Here is a 10,086-nt window from a genome sequence, read left to right as displayed (position 1 = left end):
AACAGGGCGGGCTTGGGTGGCTTGTTCCGACCCCTAGCCAGGTTCCCGAGGGCGGTGTCCTGCGTCGGTATGAGCCAACCCGCCAGCCTCCGCCGCAAGGCTCGGAAGCTGAGTTGCGCGCTCTCCCGGCCCTTCCTGCTGGTGCTGAGATGCGAGCGAGTGTCCCAGAAAGGAGTTATTCGAGTGGGTCGTTCGACTTTGAGGGGAATGAAATTCCAGTTCTCATTTTTATCCTGCTTTATCTCCCTGCTGGGATCCTACTGCTGGAGTTATCCCCTTGGAGATGAGCCACCAACGCCGCTGGTCCTACGATGTTGCCCGCCCCCCCACGGATGCCCAAACAAGGACAGAATCGAGAAGTAGAGAGGAAACGGGGAAAGAAAAAAGCGGGTGTTTCAAACTGGTCGCGGTGGTGCAGACGCGGCGGTGGAGCTGGAGCAGCCGGGCGGGGAGTCGGGCCCAGGCCCCGGGCTCCGCCCGCCGGGGGGCGCCCGGGCGGCGGGCGCCTGCGCGGTGCGGCCCCAGCCCGGGCAGCCACCGTCGCGATGCCTATTTTAGTCAAAGCCGCTGCCGGCTCGGGGACCCGGCACCACCCAAGGAGGCTCCCGAACCGCGATCCGCTGAGGTTTTCGCCTCGGGCGCCCGTCGAGCTGCCGCGTCGCTGTCCCCGCGCCCTGCCACTGTCGCCCCAAACTTTGGCCAGCACCGCCCAGGTTCGGTGCCAGGGACAAGCCAGGTAAGGAGCGGGAGGCGTAGCTGCCGGCGGCTCCCCCCGCGCGCCCGTCTATTTGCAGCCTCGGGCTCCCGGGGCTAAATCGGGAAGCAAAGTTGGACCGCTGCTCCGCTGGGAACAACTTTGTCAGCCCCCGAGGCTGCTGCGGGTTCTCCGCTCCCGGGCCGCCAGGAGCCGTGCCCTCTCCTCCCTGGTCGAGCCCTCGCGGGGTTCCCTGTTCTTGGAAGCCGCCTTTCTCCCGCGTCTGGGGTCCATCGCCACTTACCCTCAGGTGTCAGCTGTTGCAACACGGGTCTGGCTGCGCCAGCCCCCCCGGGCGCTCCAGCCCCCTCGGGTGCCGATTCCCGCGCTCTGCCTCGGGCAAGCCATTGGTGAGCTCGGCATCTCCTCCTCTGGCTGGACGCCCGGGGTTCCCGGCTCCTAACCTACTATAGGCTCCTCCTCGCCCGTTGTAGGGCCGCCGGGTCTCCTGCGGAGGCTGTGTGGCCTGCCCCGGCCGGGCGCTGGGATGGCCAGGTGGGGCACGGCGCTTACTGCACACCCCTCGTGGCCCGAACGTTGGAGTCAAGAGGAACAGTAGACACTGATTCTCCTTTAAAGAGCGAGGTGAACGGGTTCCCTGGGGAGAACCGATGGCTGGGGAACCCGTGAACCTCACCACCCGCCCGCGCCCTGGTTTCTGAGGCATTGGAAACGTGTTGTAGGCCAGACACGTCCCAGAAACTGCTTGCTTTGAAGCAAGAATAAGTGCGAAAAGACTCTTGGCAACGTAATACCCTTTGCCATTCCACGGATGTACAAAGGTTCAGTTCGATTTACAGAATGAATCAAGTCTGCCAGCACGACTTTTGCTCATTGCTGCCTTTTCATTTTTGTAGTTTGATGAAGGGTTAATGTTAGTTTCACCATGTAGCTATTTAATCCTACAGACACCTATTTGGAAAGCGATAGATAAAACAGGACTTTACCAGAGCAGGTAATTAAAAGAATTAGACTCTGAAGAACTAATAGGAGAAAGAAAATTTCTCTTGATTCAGTCAAAATTAACCTGAAAGTTTAGCAGTTTTTCAGTCTAGCCTTCCTCCTTAGATTCATTGTGGGTATAAGGATAGTTCAGTGTAAACGACTTAAATCCATTAAAAGTGATCAAAGGGAGCCGAAACTAGTAAAATCCAGTCAATATTATTGACAATAGGGAACGGCATTTCAAAACTGACATAGAGATAAATACACATAGATAAATAATAGATATACAAATAAATAATAAATTATGTAATAAATGTATTATACAATGTTAGCTATTCTACAAGCTATAATACATATAGAAAATAAAATAAATATGTATATAAATATCTATATCTTTAATAAGGTGTGGTGCATCAATATGTTGTAGGATGATCCTACCTTTTAAAAATTCCTATTGCTGGGGCGCCTGGGTGGCTCAGTCGTTAAGCGTCTGCCTTCGGCTCAGGTCATGATCCCACGGTCCTGGGATTCAGCCCTGCATCGGTCTCCCTGCTCCAAGGGAGACCTGCTTCTCCCTCTCCCACTCCCCCTGCTTGTGTTCCCTCTCTCGCTGTGTTTCTCTGTCAAATAAATAAATAAAATCTTAAAAAAAAAATTCCTATTGCTATTTCCCTGGTTCTTGTGTCAGTAGATCATAGTTTTCCTATCATTTCTCTTGGAGCAGAAGTTGGTACCTTTAGTGCCACTTGAAGAACTTTTAAGAGCCTGAAACTGAGCTAGAGTGGATTAGTTGGTAATACAGGTGTAACTGGGTGGATATGAAGGGGAATATGTATTGACTAACTTATTATATAAATGTGTATTAGAGCCTCAGGCTATTAAAACTTGAAGGGGTTTCAAAGACCATCTAGTCCAGCTACCTCTATTCCCAGGAAGAAGCCGACCCAAGGAGCGGAAGTGACTTTCCTTAACTTATGTGGCTCCCCAGGGCTTTTGGTATAGAACTTGACTTTCTTAGTCCGAGCAACGCTGGGCGCTTTCCTGTCTTTACTACTGAGGTTTGGGGAGACTGAAAGTGATTTCTAAAAATGTTTGTCATGTCTGTGTCCCTTCTGTATGGCTTTCACCTCTGGCATTCTCTGCAGAGTCTAGGCCTTGGGTATACATAGATGAATATGACATCGCCTCTGCCTCATAGAGAACACAGGATAGTTAGAAAAGCAAATAGGACAATGGAAGTAGAAGCACATTCTAAAGTGCCATAGAAATGTAGTTATCATTAGTTTAGGTAATGCTAATGCATAAGCTGACATTGACACTAGTTTGTGAGTGATAGAGGACCTTGAATATCATTCTCCCTCCTGCAGAAATGATAGGATTAACTCTCATTTGGTCCTTGAAAGCAAACTTTATAAATGGAATTATTCAAATAATGATACCTCTCACCCCAATAGGCTTATATTTTTATTGATTTAAACATTTGGAAAGTAGTTGGATTTATGTAGTTTCTTTCCTTTTTGCAGAAAATCAATATCTAAGTCAACTATCTTTGAACTATTTCAGAATTATATGAAGAGATCTTTAATTGACTCAATCATTTCATCAAGTTTGTAATGCATGGACTTTTTTTATCATCTTAAGAGATGTAGAATTCTTTCAGATTTGTCTAATAACATCCTTTCAGGGCGCCTGGGTGGCTCAGTTGGTTAAGCGACTGCCTTCGGCTCAGGTCATGATCCTGGAGTCCGTGGATCGAGTCCCGCATCGGGCTCCCCGCTCAGCGGGGAGTCTGCTTCTCCCTCTGACCCTCCCCCCTCTCATGTGCTCTCTCTCTCTCATTCTCTCTGTCTCAAATAAATAAATAAAATCTTTAAAAAAAAATAACATCCTTTCAAAATGCCCAATCTGTACCAACTATTCTACCACCTAAAACCTTTACTTTGATGTGATTAAAAAAAAAATGAATGGAAAAATAAGGTTAATTGTGTGACCTTTTGATGGAAAGACATATTATTAGATTAAATTTAAAGATTTTTTTGGTCCCCATGTGGAATTTTTTTTCTGAAATGGAATAATTCATATAATCTGTAAACCTACATGGTTTTTTTTGGTCAGAGACCAATTTGTATAATTAATAATAGAAAGAGTTTTTTAAGAACCAGAGATAGAGGACAGGTAATTTCGTTAGGAAATGGTGCCACTTTGTGTTAAGGTTTAGGTAAGCATGTGCAAAATGTGTACTCTTTGAAATGTATTTGCTATAGATTTTAATATTACATAGTTGAATGTATATTCATTACCTCTCCTACATATAAGTAAACCACAAGTTTACTACTTTTTAATTCGTAACATGCTACCTAGTAGAGTTTTTATGGGAAAGAAAGTAGAGATTTAAATCGGACAATGGAAGGAAGAGTAAATTTTGTATCTCTGTGTATATATAAATGATTAGTAATGCATTTATTATGTGTATATATGATAATATAAAATGTATATATATGATACAATGATTTAATGACAGTATATAAATAAAGCCTTCTAAATATCCTAAGCCTTCAAATAGTAAATATGAGAGGGTTAATTTTTTTGAAAGTACTTAAAAAATCAGTTTCTCCAATCCTTTTTTCTGTGTTTGCATTCAGTGTCATAGTGAGAATGTGATGGAAGACTTTGTAATTGCTGTGGTTTATGAACATTGGTGATTGTCGTTTAGACTAGTTAATTTCTCGTTCCTCTTTCCCCCACCATGGATGTTTATTTACAGATATATGTATCAGCGAATAGTTGTGCACTATGCTAAATATTTTATATATTTCATTTCATTTCATTAGAAAGTCAAATGAGGTATTACTATCATCATTTAACAGATAAAGTAATAACAACTTAATATGTGACTGGTAGGGTTCAAACCTGGGTCTAATTCATGAGCACCAGAAAAGTCTATCTACCAAAATTTAGTTCAAAGAAGTCATTTTGATACAATACCTATAGGGGTAGTAAGATACAGCTACCATTTTTATGATTGTTCTCTTGTTTCTTTGTTTTTACAGGGATTTTCAAGATGAATTATACCGAGTCCAGCCCATTGACAGAATCAACTGCAATAGATTTTACACCTGAGTTAGAAAGTATCATACCTGTGCCTTCCAATGAGACCACATGTCAAAACTGGAGAGAGATACATCACCTAGTTTTTCATGTAGCAAATATTTTTTTCACAATTGGGTTGGTTATTCCAACTACTCTTCACCTTCATATGATACTCCTTAGGGGAATGTTAACTATAGGTAAGAATACCTACCTAATCAAGACGTTTGTAACTTCTCTGGTACTGGCACCAGATGGGCTTGTGTTGGGGGCTTCAGGGCATTTCTATAGGGCAGGTCTATAGCATACCAAAAATATAGGTCTCTGTTGGCAAATTAGCAGTACGTGTATCAGGTAACTTGCAACGTAGGCCTTTACATGCCCTTATTTATTTTAGATAAGACTGTGTGTGTTTTCTTTTTTTTTTTTTTAAGATTTTATTTATTTATTTGACAGAGAGAGACAGCCAGAGAGGGAACACAAGCAGGGTAAGTGGGAGAGAGAGAAGCAGGCTTCCCACCGAGCAGGGAGCCCGATGCGGGGCTCAATCCCAGGACCCTGGGATCATGACCTGAGCCGAAGACAGACGCTTAACGACTGAGCCAACCAGGCGCCCCATGATTGTGTGTGTTTTCTATATTGTTTAGATTTTCCAGATATCAAAAACTCCATTTGTATGTAGGAGTGTGTGATCCAAATCCTGGTTCCACCACTTGCTAACTGTGTACCTGGGGCAGGGGATCGAACCTTTCTACCCCTTAGTTTTCCCACGTGTCAAATAAGGGTTAAGATAATACCACCTCCTAGGGTTGTTGTAAGAATTAAATGAGAGTGTGTGTGTGTGTGTGTATGCACATGTGTATGTATGATATTTGACTTCTAATAGTGCCTGGCACATAGTAAGTACTATCCAGTCTTAACCACTATTATTTGAATAGGCATTTCTTATGGCCTATAATGCGACACTGGGAACAAAAGCAATTTCCCAGACAGCATAGTTCAAATAAAACTTTTTTGAGGGCTCCAGTAATCCTGATGAAGCAGGTTAAATTGATTCACATCAAAATGCCAAAACAATTGAATGAATTATTTTAGCCACTGATTCTTGACAAATTACGCTCTATGTGATTGTTTCTTTGGTGATTTATTTATTCAGGTGCATTTTTGAGCACCTATAATTTGTCAGGCAAAGACTGAAGAAGGCAGTGTCCATCTTTGAAAAAGATACTTTTGGGGGGGCTGGAGAGAAACAGATGGGCAGTCACACGTGAGGTGTTGGATGCTGTGATGCAGGTGTGCACCCAGGGCCAGAGAGAAATAGAGAGGGTAATAGGCTCAGCAGGAAGGCAGAACAAGGTCACACTGAGGAGATGACATTGGAGCTGGCTTTTGGAAGCTGAACAGGATTTCTCTGCATGTGAGTGTGTGTGGTATCCAGGTAAAAGGCACAGAGGAGAGGGAAATTCAGCACATTGAGGGAGAATGAAGAGTGGCCCATTATGTCTGGAACACATGAAAAATGACAAGGAATGTTCAAAGTGAAGCCTGGAAGTGAGAGACAGGCTTCCAGTTATGGAATGAATAAGTTATGGGAATAAAAGGCACAGCGTAGGGAATATAGTCAATGATACTGTAATAGTGTATGGTGACAGACGGTAGCTACGGTAGCTACGTTTGTGGTGAGCAGAGCATAATGTATTGAGATATTGAATCACTATGTTGTCCACCTGAAACTAATGTAACATTATGCATCAACTATACTCAAAATGAATAAACAGTAGATAGATAGGTAGATAGATAGATAGACTAGGAAGGGGCTGGAAGGGAAGATACAAGGCAGCTTGTGGGACTTCTGTGTTACCTCTGAGTCAGGTAGGGATTGCAGCAGGCATTACAGTGTAGAATGAAAAACAAAACAAACCTACACCCTATAAAAAGGCAAAGGCTAATTATAAATTTTTCAAGATTTTATTTATTTATTTGAAAGAGAGAGAGTGGGGGCATACACAGGAGCAGGGGAGGGGGAGGGGCAGAGACAGAGGGAGAAGCAGACTCCCCATTGAGCAGGGAGCTCAAGGCAGGGCTTGATCCCGGGTGCCAGGATCATGACCTGAGCCAAAGGCAGACGGCCTAACCGACTGAGCCACCCAGGCCCGCTGCTAATTATAAATTTTAAGACACAGTTTTAGAGGCAGGACAGACCAAAGAGCTCATCTAATCCGACCAAGAAGAAACCTGGAGAAGTTAAATGACTCATCCAAAATTAAGATGGAGAGAATGTGGCCAAACCAGGACTATAATTCATGTCCTCATGTTCCCAGTCAGTTGAAGCATTATTTTTCCCCTGTCTTCTTTAAGTAATACTATTTTAAAATTCAAAAGAATTTGCTATGAAATATTATTTTAAAAACTTATAATAAAGTTTTAGATTTTGGTCTGCTCAGATGCCCCAGATCATTCTGATGAAATAAAAATTGCAAATGGATAACTTTTTAATGTGGGAGGTTAGCTTTTATGTGCAAGTATGCTGTTGATATATTTGTATCATATTGATCATTTTATTTTAAATTAAAAGTGTATATTGACTCTCCCACCAAAAATGTATCAAAAAGAACTGGGATATTTTTCCTAAAGTGAGAGAATTGATAAAAAGCAAGATTTCCATAGGTGGGTGGAAAATCATCAAATGAAAAATTCAGATGGCTTAGAAAACTTTGGTAAAATATTCGGGTTCACCAATAATCATGGAAATGCAAAATAAAATAAAACACATAATTCCTCAGTATCAAATTAAGAGTTTTCAAATTTTGTAATATTAACAACTTGATAGTGGCATTCCCAACTAGTAGGATTACAAATAATCTATATACCTTTGGGAAACAATTCTTCAGTCTCATCAAAGCTATAAAGTTCATTTCCTTGACTTACTGTCAGGTAATCCACCCTAAGGAAATAGTCAGAAAAACATTAATTCTTAATGTATAAAGATGTTTTGGCGATGTATCAGAAATTTACACCCAAAAAATCTCATCTGTTTACCAGTTGGGAAATGGTTAGATAAATTAGGGCTTAATCAGTTACAGTCATTAAAAACTATGTATATGAAGAATTTTAACAATATGGGGAAATTACCACAATAAGTAAAATAAGTAAAAGTGGGTTTTAAAAGTTTTATATACTGTAGATTTGCCATCAGGTAAAAATACATCAAGACAGTAAGGAAGTATTAAATATCAACAGTGGTTTTCGTTAAGTGGTAGAATTATGGGTTTTTTTTTTCCCCTTTAAAAAATATTTTCTATGTAAATTTTCTGCAACAAAGCACATTTTTCTTTTGTGGTAATGAGACAAAAAACAAAATGGAACTTACTGTGATGTTTGGCTTAGGTATTTCTTTTTTTCTTTTTTTTAAGAGAGAGAGAGAGAAAGGGAGTGTGCACTTGCACAAGCAGGGGGAGAGGCAGAGGGAGAGATAGAGAGAATCCCACTCGAGTTCTATGGGGTGCGGGGGTGGGAGAGGGGAAGTGCAGGAGTCGGGGAGGGGAGTGGGGGGTTTGGGGCCAGAGCCAAAATCAAGAGTCTGATGCTTAATCAACTGAGCCACATAGGTGCCCCTGGCTTAAGTATTTCTAAAATGTGTTTGGGGTTTGTTTGTTTTTTTTATATATATACAGAGAATAACAAATTTATTAAGCTACATGCTGACGCTATTCCAGACATCTAACACGTTGACTTTGTTATTCAACAGGATGCACCTTTTATATTGTCTGGGCCACTCTCTACCGATGTGCCTTGGATATCATGATCTGGAACTCTGTGTTCCTGGGTGTCAACATTTTGCATCTGTCATATCTTTTGTACAAGAAAAGACCGGTAATTACTAAAATTCATTAATAAGGAAGAGATTTTAAAGTCAAAAAAAACTTTTAAAGTGCTTTGTTCAGACTTGAGAATGAACATCTAACATCTTTAGTCCCTTTAATTTCATTTCTCTAATTTTGTTTACATATGTCTAAAAGCGAAATATTTGAACACCATGACCTTTGTTCTACAAATAAGTCTTTTTTAAAGATGCATTTATTTATTTTAGAGAGAGAGTGCAGGCGGGAGGGGCAGAGGGAGAGGGAGAGTGAGTCTTAGGCGGACTCCACACTCAGCACAGAGCCCACGCAGGACTCCATCCCACAACCCTGAGAGCAAGACATGAGCCGAATCCAAGAGTCGGGCGTTCAACCGACTGTGCCACCCAGAACCCCCTACAAATGAGTTTTTTAAACTTTTTACATCATTAAGGCAATTTAGACATGAGGACATTTTTCGTCGTAGAACTTCATTATTTCTTTTGTCTATTGATATTTAAACGTCACTTGGAAATATCTTTGCCCAGCAGTAAAATTAATTACTCACAGGCAACTTCCTTGAACATACTAATGATTTACAAATAGTTCCTGCTGTTTTGTAAATGTAATGACTTTATTTTTTTCTCATTATGCCCAAAATATTCATTTAAGGAAATCGTCATTTTGGGAGGGTGTTGCCAAAACATTAGTATTTAACTTTTTTTTTCAACTCTGATTTATCTTTTTGTGTTTCTGGTCATTCTAAGACCAAAAAGATGTAAATAGGATAAGAAAGCAGTGTGACTTCTAGAAATCCTTCCCCACATTGTTTACTAATGGTTCAAAGTACACACAATTATTCAATAAGGTAAAAGATACAGCACTTGTCCTCATCTTATATTCAAAGCCAGACATGTGCACAGAAAACTATGAGAAAACAAGACATTTCACAGGAAACGATAATTTGAATGATATAAATGATACACGTAATAGGCATTCTACTAGACTGTAACGTCCTCAAACGTTGCCACCCAGTCTGTTTTGCTTACTGTATTAGTTTTCTCTAGGTTACCCCGTGTAATAAACAACCTGAAAATCTCAGTGACAAATAACAGTGACAGGCCCTTTTTCTCACCCACCTTATAGGTGGGCTCTAGCAACTGTGTGTCAACTGTGATTCTGTGCTGTGTCTTCATTTCAGGGTCTCTGCTGAAGCAGCAGGTTCTGGTTAGACATGCATTCTCATGGCAGAGAAAAAAGTACAAGAGAACAAAAGAGAAAGACCTGGTGTCTCTTAAAACTTCTGCACAGAAGGAGCATACGTCACTTTTGCTCACATTCCATTGGCTAAAGCAAATGACATGGTCAAGCGTGATAGTGTGGGAATAGGCTGGGGTAAGGGGATGGATAATCCTTTTACAGGGGATGGTAGCAACAAATAGTTGGGAATGATAATATCAT

General features: G+C 41.5%; 1 protein-coding gene across 1 annotated transcript in view; it reads left to right on the top strand.

Moving 5' to 3' along the window:
- The first annotated feature begins 541 nt into the window (after nt 1–541).
- POPDC1 (popeye domain cAMP effector 1) overlaps nt 542–10,086 on the top strand; it is a 33,707-nt gene continuing 24,162 nt past the window's right edge. Inside the window, exons 1-3 of the mRNA XM_025860422.2 lie at nt 542–736; nt 4,750–4,986; nt 8,535–8,659. Of these exons, the coding sequence (XP_025716207.1) occupies nt 4,761–4,986; nt 8,535–8,659 (351 nt within the window). The 5' untranslated portion in view covers nt 542–736; nt 4,750–4,760. The remainder of the gene's footprint in view (nt 737–4,749; nt 4,987–8,534; nt 8,660–10,086) is intronic.

The sequence above is a fragment of the Callorhinus ursinus genome, unplaced genomic scaffold (assembly GCF_003265705.2).
Source record: "Callorhinus ursinus isolate GAN/ISIS: 27379988/994484 unplaced genomic scaffold, GSC_fseal_2.0 scaffold6, whole genome shotgun sequence".
NCBI lineage: Eukaryota > Metazoa > Chordata > Mammalia > Carnivora > Otariidae > Callorhinus > Callorhinus ursinus.
The sequence above is the reverse complement of the archived record's forward strand: the minus strand, read 5'-3'. Positions and strand labels throughout refer to the sequence as shown.